The 15,908-nt window shown below is 38.5% G+C and overlaps 1 protein-coding gene across 1 annotated transcript; it reads right to left on the bottom strand.

Annotated features, from left to right (window-relative positions):
- Positions 1-1,022: 1,022 nt before the first annotated feature.
- On the bottom strand, positions 1,023-7,920 carry LOC143880347 (putative disease resistance protein RGA3). The gene is made up of 2 exons (XM_077383247.1): positions 4,115-7,920; positions 1,023-1,314 (listed from the first exon to the last, which is right to left on the bottom strand). Exon 1 carries the CDS (start codon positions 7,885-7,887, stop codon positions 4,132-4,134), a length of 3,756 nt encoding a protein of 1,251 aa, XP_077239362.1. The 5' UTR covers positions 7,888-7,920; the 3' UTR covers positions 1,023-1,314; positions 4,115-4,131.
- Between the last annotated feature and the right edge of the window lie 7,988 nt (positions 7,921-15,908).

Here is a 15,908-nt window from a genome sequence, read left to right as displayed (position 1 = left end):
ATTATTCTTAATTCAATTCTTTACCATTAAAAAAAACACAGATTATGAACGTATCTACCTACTGCATGTTTGCTAAATCCTATAGACTTATCTATTAGCCTATTAATATCCCTCCTGCCACTTGTTCTTCTGTTGTGGTAATAGCTGTAGTAGTTGCAAGCATTTGAAGTTTTTGTACACCATTTTGAGGATGGGACTTGAAACTATTCGATTTTGCAAGCAATTTTCGCACAGCCTTAGAGTGAATTTGCTTTTCCTCAGCATCTTCAAGCAGCTATTGAATTTGCTTTTCATCTCTCGTATTGCCCATTCCTTCAAATCGCCAAATAGTGCGGCAAGAAGAGGGGATACAAATATGTACGCTATTGCTATGCCATTCCTTCTCTAGAAAACAAACCCAAGAACAGCGTCATGGTGAAGATAGAGAAAATAGTAAGAGTTTCAGGACGTACTGTTCCAGTAACAAACTATGAAGCGAGTACTGAGAGCCAATAAGCATCAGCTTTTATCAATTTCTTGCAATAAAGTAATAAGAGCTTCGACAGTTGTTGTCCTTGTTTGTATGCCCATCATTGAGGTGAATGCCTAAAATACAAGCACTAGTTACCTTTTCTGTTGTTACTTTCATATCTCCTTCTGTGGAATAGCTTTTCTCCCTTCTACTTTTTCCTCAATTTTCTTGCTTTTATTTTAATGATGGTAACCTTAGCTTTCACTTTAAAAAAAGGTGGGGTTTGATAAGCAAGTTTCTAGCAAAATTTTATATTGTAATTACATCCTCTTATATTAAGAAAGTATAGCTAAGCCACTTCTTTTTTGGGGGCTTCCTTGACAAACTTCAAACTAGCTTCTTATTATTGGATCTGCAATAATTCTTTCACAGACTAAGAACTACAAGATCACCCCTTTCATTTTGGGTTGAAGGACGGATCGTACCAGTCGAGCCCCAAAGGGCTCGTCGCATAAACATGCAAGGTCTCAATTTGCATTTCAAACTTTCATACCAGAACAATTCCAAAACATATCAATAATAATTTAATAAACTAAATCCAACAAAACGAGGTCACAATCCGCAATAAAAGAAATCCATGACTCCCTAAATAACTCCTCGATAAAAAAATAAAATATGAACTTCCAAACATAATGAGGTTATAATCTATAACAGATATGACAAACTCCCAAATAACAAAAAATGGTAATAACAATTTTAAATAAACTGTCTTGTCTCTAAGCAAATTCTAACATTTAAGTTTTCAAGCGCCATGAAACTCCTCAGTGTTCCCGCAAGCATTGGAGTTAATCAACCTAGGTCATCTGTAACAGAATAAATACAGAGTGAGCTAGATAGTCAAGTAAGTAACCACCAACCTTAGCCAGACAGATCAAGAATGTAAGATAAAACATTTTAGAATAGAGATTTCCGAAGTAAAAATATTTTTCTTTTGTAAAACAATGAGAGTTCCCAGTCAAATCTTACACAGTTTTACAAGCTTCACTTGCATGGAACAATTGACAAACAAATTCAAAACAATTGACTTTACAACAATTGACAAACAAATTCAAAACAATTGGCCATACTAAATCGCTCTTACGACATATTGCTCTTGTGGAAGGGTTAGAATAAAAATTACATATAACCCTTGTAGTCAGAAGTAATACCATCTGGATGCCACTTATGTTATACTCCGATAGTCCAAAACTTTTATGGAGTTTAACATATCCAGAGTTTATAATAAATAATAGTTATGATAAAAAGAAGAAGAAGAAATTAATCTAAAACAAATTTTAGTTGTCAAATAAAATTCAACTGTAGGATCACTTTTCATTAGTTATGTCAATATAACATATTTTAGTAATATCATGTTGCAAATAACTAGAAAAGGTAGAAGATCACTTACGTTTCACGCACAGCCTAATAATGCCTAAGTAATCGCTTGTAAATTGTTTTTAAGCTTCTTCATCTAATCCTATAATTAATAAAATTAAAAAAATTCAAAATTCAACTGCACACTTAAACTTGTCTGTAATATGTATACCCAAAAATTCAATTCCTTTCTCCGCATTCCTTTCCCCTTTCTATTATTACTATTATTGTAAATATTAAACCCCCAAAATTGGAAAACTATTAAAATCTTCATCTTTAAAATCAAATTTAGGGAAATTAATCCAAAATTAATGTTAAATCTTAATCCAAATGCCTAACATATTTATAAACTAACCTTAATCAAAACCTCCAAATTTTTCATAAAATTTCACAATCATTTAGCCCCAAATTAAATTCAAACTAGAAACTTCCAAATTATCATGGTTAGTCTAATCTACATGCATAACATGATAAATCTACGGTGGATATTATTGTTAACAAGTGTGATTTATTCATAACCCCAAATCTAAATCACATTTCAAATTCTACAAACAACAGTGGGGGTGGGTGGGGGGGGGGGGGGGGGGGGGGGGGTTGGGTTGGGTGGAGGATAGGCAGAAGCTTTCTGAGTCGGGGAGTTAGAGACCTTGAAGGTTAGCCGAGACACTTTTAGCATTAGCTACTGACTTTCCTTTCCTTTCCTGACTTGCTTTTCCATCCCGACTGACTGGATTTCCTTTCTAAGGCTTGGTTTGCTTAAGTTAAGCTACAATAGGTTTGCTGACCTGCCATTTACAATGGTTAGAAATCCTTTTTTTTTGCTTTTCTTTCCTTTCGTGAGAACATCTCTTTCTTTCTTTTTTTTTAAAGATCAAGGAAGATAATGAGAGAGATGGAAGAGAGAGAAATTCCAACTATAACATAGTGGAAAGATATATATCTTTAAAAAAAAATCATAGAGGAAAGAGGAATGTAAAAATGTTTTTTCATGAGAGCCCTATATATATTTTTTTCCATTCATATCTGTATGAAAGAGAGGTTAGAAAAACGACTTGGGGAATACCCCCTCCTTTATATTTCAGTTGAAAGTCAATGGGGGGAGTTCCTCTCTCTCTCTCTCTCTCTCTCTCTCTCTCTCTCGCTCTATATATATATATATATATATATATATATATATATATATATATATATATATATGTTAAAAATGTTTGTGAGCTAGAGCTCATATAAACTTAAAAATGTTCCTCTCTCTCTCTCTCTCTCTCTCTCTATATATATATATATATATATATATATATGTATATATATATATATATATATAGCTTAAAATACAGTGGGGGCCCACATTGTTTGGGTGATCCAAACCATTCAATTGAATGGTCCTCACATAGATAGGGTGTCCACAAAAAATCAGATCCATAGGATCATCCCAACCATTCAAACTATGGAGGCAAAAAATGGATTAATTTGTGAAGGTTTATACACGTCCATTTTACCTCCGCAAATCGTAGGGTTGGGATGATCCTATGGATCTGATTTTTTGTGGACACCCTATCTCTGTGAGGACCATTCAAATGAATGGTTTGGATCACCCAAACAATGTGGGCCCCACTGTATTTTAAGCTAGTGTGTAGGTAACTTACCTACACAAGTGTGTAGGAAATGTTTTCTCATACATATGAGAAAACATTTCCTACACACTTGTGTAGGTAAGTTACCTACACACTAGCTTAAAATACAGTGGGGGCCCACATTGTTTGGGTGATCCAAACCATTCAATTGAATGGTCCTCACATAGATAGGGTGTCCACAAAAAATCAGATCCATAGGATCATCCCAACCATTCAAACTATGGAGGCAAAAAATGGATTAATTTGTGAAGGTTTATACACGTCCATTTTACCTCCGCAAATCGTAGGGTTGGGATGATCCTATGGATCTGATTTTTTGTGGACACCCTATCTCTGTGAGGACCATTCAAATGAATGGTTTGGATCACCCAAACAATGTGGGCCCCACTGTATTTTAAGCTAGTGTGTAGGTAACTTACCTACACAAGTGTGTAGGAAATGTTTTCTCTATATATATATATATATATATATACGTTCATGTTTCTACATCTGCCATGTTTCGTACAGAAGGACCCTCCTTGGCTTAGTTTCTTAAATTTTTCTTAAAATCATGAAGATTAAAATAATAATAATAATAATGCAATGGTACAAAATGTTTAAACGGGGAAAGAGGACGCACCTTTGTCTAGATGACGATTATCTGCAGTCAATATAGGGGATGTGTTGTATCTTGGGCCAATCTTGGCCGTCGTTCTCTTGACATGATTCCTTCAATTTAGGACATCGGAAAATAATCAAACGTGTTAGTGAAGTGGGGAGGCCATCTTCTGGCAAGGATGATATTTCAGGACAGTAACTAATATGTAAATCATTGAGGGATGTGAGGTTTTGCATCCCATTGGGTAAGGACTTGAGATTTTTGCAACGGGTGATAAAAAGAGAGACGAGAGTGGTGGGCAGCCCATAATCATTGTTGTTATCATCAGGGAACAACAAAAAGAATTGAGGACAACTTTTGATTATCAAATGTGTGAGAGAGGTGAGGCTTTGCATCCCCTTGGGCAAGAACTTGAGAATAGGACAAGTAGAGATTTCTAGCCTATTGAGCGTGGTGGGTAGCCCATGGTCATTATTTTCATCATCTGGAAACAAGGAATGGAGTTGAGGACAATCTTTTATGATCAATTTTACGAGGCAGGGGAGGAGGCTTTGCATCCACTTGGGCAAGAACTTGAGATTAGGTAAAGTGGAGATGTCTAGAGTATTGAGCGTGGTGGGCAGCCGATGGTCATTATTTTCATCATCTAGAAACAAGGAATGGAGTTGAGGACATGCATGGATTACCAAGTTTTTGAGAGAGGTGAGGCTTTGCATCCCCTTGGGCAAGGACTTGAGATTAGGACAAGAAGAGATTTCTAGAGTAATGAGCTCGGTGGGCAGTCCATAGTCATCATTTTCATCATCTGGAAAAAGGGAAAGGAGTTGAGGACATTCACGGATTACCAAATTTTTGAGAGAGGTGAGGCTTTGCATCCCCTTGGGCAAGGACATGAGATTGTCACATGAAAATATTTGAAGGTCTTTAATTGTCATGGGCAGTGCTGACTCTTTTGAGAAAAGCGGGAGTTGAGTAGCAATGGATAACTCTACAAGGGAGGTGAGGTTTTCCAGCCGAGTAGGCATGGACTTGAGATTAGGACATCCGACAATTCTTAGAGATTTGAGCGTGGTAGGAAGCCCCCCCTCTCCATATCCCAAGGACTTTAGTCCTGGGCAGTCAGAGATTTGCAAATGTTGGAGAGAGGTTAGATCTTGCAAAGAGACCTTCTCGAGACAACACTCCAACTGATGACACCCTCGTATGGTTAACCTTTGAAGAGAGATAGGGCAAGGCGTTGTCAATCTTAATAGCATCTTCACGCCACAACTAATGAGTGCTAAGTCACAAATAGATGGGAGCCTCGGAAGGGCACTCAATTCTCCGCAACCATTTATATTTAACTTTGTGACGGCAGGAAGGTCAGCGGGCAACACCTGCAGCTTGGGGCAGTTATGTAAGGTGAGCTCACAAAGAGAAGGTAGCTGGCAATCAAGAGGAAAGGGATGTTCACAATTTCTACAATCCTCAATGTTAATGCAAGTCAGATTGCAGAGATGTGACATCCAACTTGGAAAACTGACACCGCCATAGGATTCTATATTTAATTCTTTGAGGTTGGCATGGGGTTGGAGGCCTTCCAATACCCCATCATCATTGACTCTTCCATCTTGTGAACTGCCATATCGGGGCCATTGCAATCTCAACTCATTAAGGTATTCCTTATCTTTCAAATTGGCTTCTTTAGCCTCCTCTATGTTTTGCACATCCTCGAGACCCGAAATGTGAAGTCTTCCTTTAATGTTACTCAGGTTATTCAACTCTCCTATCTGACAACCACTCTCTTCGCACACCTTGAAATGCGGCAATGTTTGGAGCGAAGTTAATTTTCCAATTCTTGGCAAAGGAATCGACTCTACAACAATATGCCGTAGATTAACTAGATTCGTGATACCTTTGGGTAGCCCTTTAAGATTCCAGCAAGATTCCAGAACTAGCATTTGCAAATTACAGAGATTAGTTACTGATTCAGGCAGCCTCTCTATCTTCGTGCCAGAGAGGTCAAGGTAGCGTAGATGTTTCAAATGGCCAATCGAATCCGGCAACTTGTCGATTTTAGAATAACTCAAATCCAATACACGCAGGCATCTCAACTCCATCAATGCATCATTGAGAATCTGGTTGTCAATGGAAGATGGAGCCCTCAGTCGTAAAGTGCGCAATCTCTTAAATTTGCTCAAGGCCTCCAAAGACATTGAACCCTCTTTGACGTCAGTCCATGATAAATGACGTGCCATTTCAGGGATGCTTCGTGGCATACCGTCTTCCATTCTACAACATTCATCCCCTGAGACAGATTCTGCTAGATCATGCATTAAATCATGCATCATGTATATTGAAGTCCCCAGAAAGACGCCTTGGTGAATACATTGAAAGAAAGACTTTAGTAATAAATCATCAAATATCTCCCCACCAATATCTTCTAAAAGTGTGCTTCCTCTGGTTTGAATGAAGCCTGTAGCCATCCATTGTCGGACCAACACATCTTTCTGAAACCGATGATCTTTAGGAAATTTGGCACAATAGGCAAAACAATGCTTTTGATTGGCTGGCAGGTGACAATAGCTCAATCTCAAAGCTGGCAAAATTTTATTATCATCATCCTTCCATATTTCGCTTGTCAAAATCCTTTCCCACTCGCTCACAGTCCTTTTATAAGACAAGATTCCCCCCAATGTCTTTACTGCCAAAGGCAGGCCTTTGCATTTCTTCACAATTTGCCTACCGATTTCCTCCAGTTCCGGAAAGGCATTTGAAATCCCTCCCGCAAAAGCACGCCGAGTAAACAATTCCCAACAATCAGCATCTGGTAAAACCTTCAAATGGTGGGAAGGAATTGCGCCCAACATCCTTGCAACCCGTTCATCTCGTGTAGTAATGATAATTTTACTTCCTTTCGCTCCAACTCCAAAAGGAGCTCGTAGAGTGTCCCAATGAGTATGAATTTGATTTTCACCCCACACGTCATCGAGAACAATTAAAAATTTCTGACCGTTGAGTTTCTCTTCGAGGTGATGTTGAGCGGCATCCAGGTATGAGAGATTGCACTTGCTTCCACTTGCAGATTCAACAAGTGCATTTGTTATTCTCAACACATTAAAATCATCAGACACACAAGCCCACACTCTGAGCCCAAAATGCGTCTTGACCCTGTGATCGTTGTAGACGAATTGAGCAAGAGTAGTCTTCCCAACCCCACCCATGCCAACTATGGAAATAACGGAGTACAATTTATCATCATCATCTGAAACCAACAATTGTATGATTTTGTCTTTGTCGACTTGTCTACCAATAACATCAGATTCGTCTACGAAAGAGCTAGTTTCCCGTCGCTCCTGCTCGATTTGGGAACCCCTCCCTCCATCTCTTCTAATTTCGAGATGGAGGTCATGTCCTTCCTTTATAATCACATCTAACCTTCCACTAATCTCCCTTATCTCACGTGCTATGTTACGTTCGTACTGGAAAATAGAGGAGAAGTACCGGACAACCCCTACCTTCTGTCTCTTGCTTGATTGAGCTTCCAAAGCAACATCGTCCAATATGTCATTAGCGTCGTAGGCGATATTCTTGAGTTCTCGAAGCCAACTTCCAACAGCCTTAGAGTGAAATTGCTTTTCGTCAGCATCTTCAATCACGCCTTGAATTAATTTCACTTTCCTCTCTAACTTTTCCACCTCCTCCTCAACACCAACACCCCATATTGATTTCATTTCTTGTATTGCCGATTCCGTCAGATTGCCAAACAGTGCATCAAGAACAGAGGATACAAACATTTGTACCATTTCTGCCATACTTTCTCCTAAGGAAACAAGAAAATCCCAAGATGTTTGTCTACAGTGAGAGAGAGAGAGAGCAGTGAGAGAGAAGAAGAAGAACCAAGTTTAATCAAAAGTAATGAAGCCCACGTGGGTTAGTCAAATTTGTCGGATTGTAGATTCACCAGGATGGATTCACCCCGTATTTATCAAAAATGGACTGTACAGTCCACACTATAGGTTGATCCAAACCGCCCATTTGATGGTTCTAACCCTCCCATCTAATGAGGGACTCGCATTTTGAAAAATACGAGGTGCATTCATCATAGAAGGGGTGAATTTATCACGACCCCAAAACTTATGTAATAGATGATTTTAACATGCATTTTCTTGGAAATACATGCGGAAAAAAAGTAACATAAGGTCCACCACCTATTTGTATATCTAATACATTCAACTGTGTGGATTAGACACTATCCCAAAAATCTTCTTCTTCACAAGATGATCTTAACCCTCCAATATATTTGGTGTAAAATGGATGGTTCAGGTAATTCAAAGAATCACACGGAAAAGAAGGATAGGTTTTTCCCATCTCTATTTGGGATAGGGATTTCATTCTCACAATATGGGGACTAGTTAAATTCATCAGGCCGACTCACCCACTCAAAGTAAAGATAGGTTTTCCCTGATTCATGCCGATTAGTCAAATTTTAGAAATTCCATTCACTATAGGTTTAGGCTCTGTTTGGATACAGGTAGTTACCTTGTAGATTAGTGGTATGAGTAGTCAATACGGAGGAGACAAATTAACATTTGCCTAGGATTTAACTTGTAGAATAGTGGGGAAATTAGATGGTCTTCCGAACAGTCCGTTTGTAGTAAGAGATTTTAAATTATGTACTTTTTTGTGGAAAAACAAAAACTTGTGCTAAACAAATGTATAGTATGGCCCACCTACTAGTTAACCTAAGAAAATCTTTTATTGATCTTGCAATAGATAGACCATGTCCCAACATAAATTGAACAACTAGAGTGAAAACTTTTGAGATGTGGCCTATCTACTAGGGCTGCAACTCGGATCGGGTAGGTCGGGTTTTGGAGAACCCAACCCTACCCGAGAAATATCTCAGGTCGGGTCGGGTTGGGTTTTTTTTCGGAAAACCCACGATTCCCAAACCCGGCCCTACCCATGATAAATTTCGGGTCGGATCGGGTCAGGTCGGGTTTTTTCACATTGACGCAATTTTTTAAGGAAAATTCTTGTTTGGTAAGGCAACTCAACTCATAGAAGTAGAAATTACACTCACAGTACACTTGAATCAAACAATGATGTAATTACACTCATATTACACTTGAATCAAACAATGCTGTAATCAAAGAATGTTGTAATTACAATCAAACACTTGAATCAACTCAACTCATAGAAGCAGAAATTACACTCACATACAATAACAGTGGGTGCGTGGGTTTTCACTTTTAACTTTTAACTAACAATAGAAAAAAATGTGCATACTATAACTTATGTAACTCGGGTCGGGTCGGGTCGGCCCCTTTCAAACCCGGCTCGACCCGAGATTCATGCGGGCTTTTGAATGCTCAACCCGGCTCGACCCGAAACCAATGAAACCTGAACCCAACCCAGGCTATTTCCGGGTCGGGTCGATGCGGGTTGGGTAAAACCCGGCTCGAGTTGCAGCCCTACTATCTACACAAGGGCTAACAAATGAATGGTGGAAGGAATAGCAATTAGAAATGTGTGTGCACCTGCTTTGTCTTTCTTCTCCTTGCAAGAGATGGCCTTTGCAGAACCAATTCAAAGCAATCAAACAACAAGACACGCAGATAATGTCAAGGAGGAAACCACCAAAGAGAATTTTAAAAGGTTTAATTGACTTTTTGAAAGGCAATACGTACACCGAAAGGAATAAAAAAAAGAAAGGAGAGAAAGTCTCATAAGGTGTGCTAGGCAATTACTATGTCTACCTTAGGTATGTTGGACGGATTACGTATTGTTTGGCTGGCACACCATATAATAAACTCTGTTTTTGGTTTTTTTGGGCCGCCTCAATATATAGAAATTAGAATACTCTCTTATTCTTCCGTCTGATGAAAGTCTCTTTTTTTTATTCTTTCACCTAATGCTTTGCTTTAATGGTTTATTACATAGTTTAATCAACAAACAAAAAAGAAAACGATGTTAGGTGAGGTCTTCACTTAACATGGATAGAATATTTCAAAGAGAAATGCTTATATGTTTGTCCTCTCCTTGCATTTTTAAACTGGATCGAATCTTTCCACAAGGCATTCTTCGGTGGGGCACCACCTAGCCTTGACAAATGGGGTATGTCCTCCATGGCATTGTGGGTCCCACCTTTGATTGATCTGAACCCTCCATTGAATAAGCCTTAGCTTTGATCTCCCATTTCCCATAAACTTGGTGTTCTTCTCCATTCTCTAAATCTCTAGTACTCTTCTTCTTTTACCTTTTCCATTCAATCTCTACACAGATTAATACATACTTATAGACACAAGCCACTTCCTAAAATAGCTAACAACACAATTGTAGTCCCATAAGTGCAAGGACTCTTCGAGAATTAACCCGGCATAAAGGGCCCTAGAAAACATACAAGGACTCTTTCATTTTCAATACATAATAACTACCTTAGAAGTTAGAACTCATGTACACTGATTATCTCGATTGTCGGATTGTAGATTACATCATAATGGTATAAAAGATCAACGGTCTCGATTTTTAGTAAATATCCGTTTGAAGGACCCAAAAATTAGTTGACCTTGACAGAGATTGGACATCACTTGTTTCACAGAAAAATTAGTGATAAATTCACCACATTTTAGGATGGATTCACCCCACCTTTTTCAAAAATGGACTGTACAGTCCACACTATAGGGTTGATCCAAACCGCGTATTTGATGGGCCACAATGTAAATAGGTTGTGCCCCAAAAATCATTCCCATAGGATGGTCCTAACCCTCCAATCTAAAGAGGGACTCACATTTTGACAAACACGGGGGTGCATTCATCATAGAAGGGGTGAATTTATCACGACCCCAAAACTTATGTAATAGATGATTTTAACATGCATCTTCTTGGAAATACATGCGGAAAAAAAGTAACATAAGGTCCACCACCTATTTGTATATCCAATACATTCAACTGTGTGGATTAGACACTATCCCAAAAATCTTTTTCACAATATGATCTTAACCCTCCAATATAATTGGTGTAAAATGGACAGTTCAGGTAATTCAAAAAATCAGGGGGAAAAGGAGGTCAGGTTTTTCCTATTCCTGTTTTGGGATTGGGATTTCATTCACACAATATGGGGACTAGTCAAATTTGTCAGGCTGACTCCCCGCACTCAAAAGAAAAGATAGGTTTTCCCTAATTCATGTGGATTAGTCAAATTTTAGAAATTCCATTCACTCTAGGTTTAGGCTCTATTTGGATACAGGTAGTATAAGCAGTCAATACGGAGGAGACAAATATTTGCGTAGGATTTAACTTGTAGAATAGTTGGGAGAATTAGATGGGTCTTCCGAAGAGTCCTTCTGCGGTAAGAGATTTTAAATTATGTATTTTTCTGGAGAAAAAACACGTGCAAAAAAAATGTATAGTAAGGCCCACCTATTAGTTAATCTAAGAAATTCTTTAATTAATCTTGCAATAGATAGACCATGTCCCAAAAATCTTTTTCATAGGATGGTCATAAACCATCAATATATTTGGCGTAAAATTGGCGGTTTAGAAAGTTCAAAAATAAAAACCAACATAAATTGAACAACTAGAGTGAAATTTTTTGCGACAAGGCCTATCTACACAAGGGCTAACAAATGAATGGTTTAGATATAATCCATATTGGTGAGATCCATTATTCTTTTTTAACTTGTGTATGTGTATTTTCACGAAAACTCAAACATATATACATTTGGATCTCTAATATGTAATATGCCTATTTTGTATAATATATTGAAAAATATTAATTATTAAGTGGGGCGCACGTGTATTCCCTCTACTAACATATACTCACGGCCAATACAATGCATCAAGAATAGGGGATACAAATATTTGTGCTTTTTCTGCCATACCAAAAGAAGAAAATCCCAAGAACGAACCAATGGAGAAAATAATGAAGCGAGTGCACTGAGAGACAAGAAGTGTAGAGTTTGGATTTCTGCTAATCTAGAATACTTTCATTAATCAGTAACTTGTGCTTAAATAAGAACTTACAGATAAACATGGAAGGAGATAAACCTAATCTAAGATGTAATCCTAATCCAACTGATTTGCCTAATCCACCACAATCCAATCATATCCAATCAAATCTGATATTCTCTAACATGCCCCCTCAAACGTAAACATACATTTGATTACAATGAAATTCCCCAACACAATTGAATTCCCCAAATTGCAAATTTAATCAAAATGCAATGCACACTGCCGAAAGTGGATGACGAAGATCCCTTGATGATGATGACCGAAGTTGCCAATGATGATAACACATGTTTGTCGAAGAAGTTGCCGCTTTGTCGATGTGCTGCAAAGAGCCTCAGTTGGTTGAATCAAACTCAAGCCACGATGGGAGAATTATCATGGGCTGGTTTTGGATTACCGAACCTCATAAAAGTGGGTCACTATGGACCAAAGCCTCGATGTCCAAAAGGAAGCCTCGATGGACAGATATCATGGGTCGATTTTAAATACCGAACAAGAGAGAAATTGCTCTCTCAGGCACGAACCTTACGGAGAGAGGCCCCTCAATTGAGAAGAGCTCCTATTTCAGGCACTCACCACAGAGGGGTACCTCAACTAAATAGCTGAAAGAAAAAAAAAATGAAGAGAAGCGACGGTTTTTGGCTGAGAATAATGCTGCAACGATAATACAAAACTTTGAATCTTAGGACATGGCATGGAGAAGAGTGCATATATCAAATTTGGGGAGGGTTATCAATGAGAGTATGAAATGGGAATAAATGGGTGGCGTGATTAAAACATGGGGGTGCTGTTATCAATATGAGAGGTGGATTTATGGCAAGAGAGAAAATCCAAGAAGATGGATAAGGGTGCAAAGAAACTAAAATAACAAAGCTTTGGCAAAGCTCCTTTTTTTCTTTCGCCGAAGTAAATAGATCTAAGAGGTTTGATCCGGATTTTTCTCCCATTCACGTATTACAAATGGATCAGCGGTGAGATTTTTATTCCTTGTCCATTCTTTCTGTTCCGGTATTTTCCATTCCATACATCCCTTATCAGTGTATGGACAACTATCTCTCGGGCATAGGTGGGTTTGGCCTCAATGGGAAAAAAGCACCTAACAACGCATCTTCACAGACCAAGAACTACGAGATCACCCCTTTCATTCTGGGATGACGGAGGGATCGTACCATTCCCGTGCAAGGCTTAGGAAATGAGAAAATAGAGAAATGGGTGATGCTGCAACCTTTCCTTTAAGCATGGGTGCTATTTGGCAAAAAATGAAAAACGGGGTGTTTAAGGACAAAAGGAGGGAGCGAAAGATATGATCAAACTGGAAATTTGGGGACATATGAGACTGGAAGGGGTGTGCTTATCAAATCTGGAGGAGAGATTAATTGGGCTAAAGATGAATGAATCAGGGTTTGTGAAATAGAATAGTGGATGCTAATTTCATCCTTCTCTTTTGGCCCTTTTTACAAAATACGAGAGACCCAACAGCCACTCATTCTCTTTCTTAATGGTATTAAACGCCTTCTTGTCCAAATACCTCACCTATCTCCTTCGCCGGTTGGACGAGGATTAGATTGCATACTGAGCAGAAAAACACCAGAGAAGGGAAAAAAAAACTGTTTGTAGCAATTGGATTTGACATCGCAGGTGACCAGTACGCATTAGCCAATGATTTAGAATGTGAGATCCAAATTTCAATTTGATATCTCCCTGTATGTAGACGGAGGTTACACTGTTGACGGGTTGGAGATCCGGTTGAATATTGAACTTGAACAGGGAAGGGAAGCAGAAATGATTTGGATTTGTAGCTATTTTATTAGATGTTTGAGAAAGCTACGAAAGAAGACAAGAAGTCTGGGTTTGCAGATAGGATGATGGGTGTAGTGCCCGGCGGATGGCGGCTAATCGGCCGTCCTCCGCATAATGAAATAGCCAAGGTTGTGCTCAGGCTAGGTCCGACCAACCTGCTCTGATACCATGTAGAATTTGGATTTCTGCTAATCTAGAATACTTTCATTAATCGGTAACTTGTGCTTAAATAAGCACTTACAGATAAACATGGAAGGAGATAAACCTAATCTAAGATGTAATCCTAATCCAACTGATTTGCCTAATCCACCACAATCCAATCATATCCAATCAGAACTGATATTCTCTAACAAGAAGCATAAACTTTTATCAAAAGTGAGCACAGAGGGACATGGACGCATCAACTTTATCAATAGACTTGCGCATGGAAAGTAAGGTCCGGACAATGACCTAAGTCTGGCTAAATCAATTGAATAATCTAATAATCTCAGCCCTTGGACTATGATGTCTTATTTATTTTTCCACCTTGAAAAGTCTTTACTTTGAGCATGGGATGTTTCAACGATCATGTCAATCGCATCAAAGATCAACAGTCTCGATTTTACATACATATATCCTTTTGAAAGACCCAAAAATTAACAGAGAAAAACTTTTGTAATAGAAGAAGAAGATCAGTGAGGTACAGCCAATGGAAGCCTCGTTTGCTCTCATCTTATTTTTGCAAGGGTGCAAAGAAAATATAGTAGGGCCCACCTATTTGAATGACCTAAGAGATTCATTTGTTGATCCTTGAAGTAGATTAGACAATTTCCCAAAAATCTTCTCAATAGGATATAATTGGTGTAAAATGGGGGATCAGATGGTTCAAAAAATGACAACACAAAAACTACAGTGTGGTAAATAAGGATGGGTTTTGTGCCCCCGGGGCACTCGTTAAGGGGTTTTGAAAATGTAAATCTACACCTTTTTTGAGAAAAATGACTCAAAAGCCATCTAAAACTCTTAGTCCCTATGCAAATTTATTGCATATTTTACATTTTCAAAGCACCTTAACGGGGCACTCGTTAACAAAACCCAATAAGGATACGTTCCCCTATCCCTACTTCAGGACCAAGATTCCATTCACACCATACGTGGACCATCCATTTTGAAAAATATGAGATGACGAAGCGGGTGAATTTATCACCGCCCAAAAACTTTACCTTTTCTTTCAACAAGAAGTTATAAGTAAGAGGAATGAAAGATGCAAGGGCTCTCTTTATGCAAGGGCTGGAGAAGGGCCCCTAGATAGATCCACGTCACTTTTAAAGTCGGTTGAGAAACTGAATTTGGTTGCAGTTAATGATGTGGATCTATTCAAGGGCCCTTCTCTAGCCCTTGCCTAAAGAGAGCCCTTGCATCTATCATTTCTCAGTTAGTAAATGGTAGTTATGGCCTTATGGGCTTTGGGCATTCAAAGCAAAAGAAGATTCTATGGTTTCTTGGAAAATCAAATGATATCGTCTATTGCATTCAAAGCTTTTGAAAATGCATTTAAACAAAGAGATTTGCTATGGACCATCACAGAAGGCATTTTGCGCTTGGGGTGTTGCATGTGAGAGCAGCTACACAGGCTCATATTTTGTCTTATTCGTTTAATTCCTCTGATGTGGCTACTTTCACATGCAACGGCCTAATCACGAAATGCCTTCTGCGATGGTCCCTAGCAAATCCCTTTGTTTAAATGCATTTTCTCTTATTTTAATGTGGGACTATTTATCTGAAGAACACTGATTTGCTTTGACATGAATTCCTTGTTTTTTCAGTTTAAGGGGAATTTTGCAAGGCTAAGAAAACCATGGAATGCTAAAAAAAAAAGAGAAAGTTTTGGGTTGGCCAAAACCATAAATCCATTGGGAAACGACAAATAGGCAATGCCTGAAAATGACCACCATCCATTTCCTTTTTTTTTAATGAGTAAACTGGTTACTTTACAAGGACAGCCTCTTTTTGAGAGAAAATCTGCAGCCATATTTCCTTCCCT

This window comes from Tasmannia lanceolata, unplaced genomic scaffold (genome assembly GCF_043159265.1).
Source record: "Tasmannia lanceolata isolate RefF3 unplaced genomic scaffold, GAP_Taslan_0.1 ptg000006l, whole genome shotgun sequence".
NCBI classification, from domain to species: Eukaryota; Viridiplantae; Streptophyta; class Magnoliopsida; order Canellales; family Winteraceae; genus Tasmannia; species Tasmannia lanceolata.
This window is presented reverse-complemented; position numbering and strand designations above follow the sequence as displayed.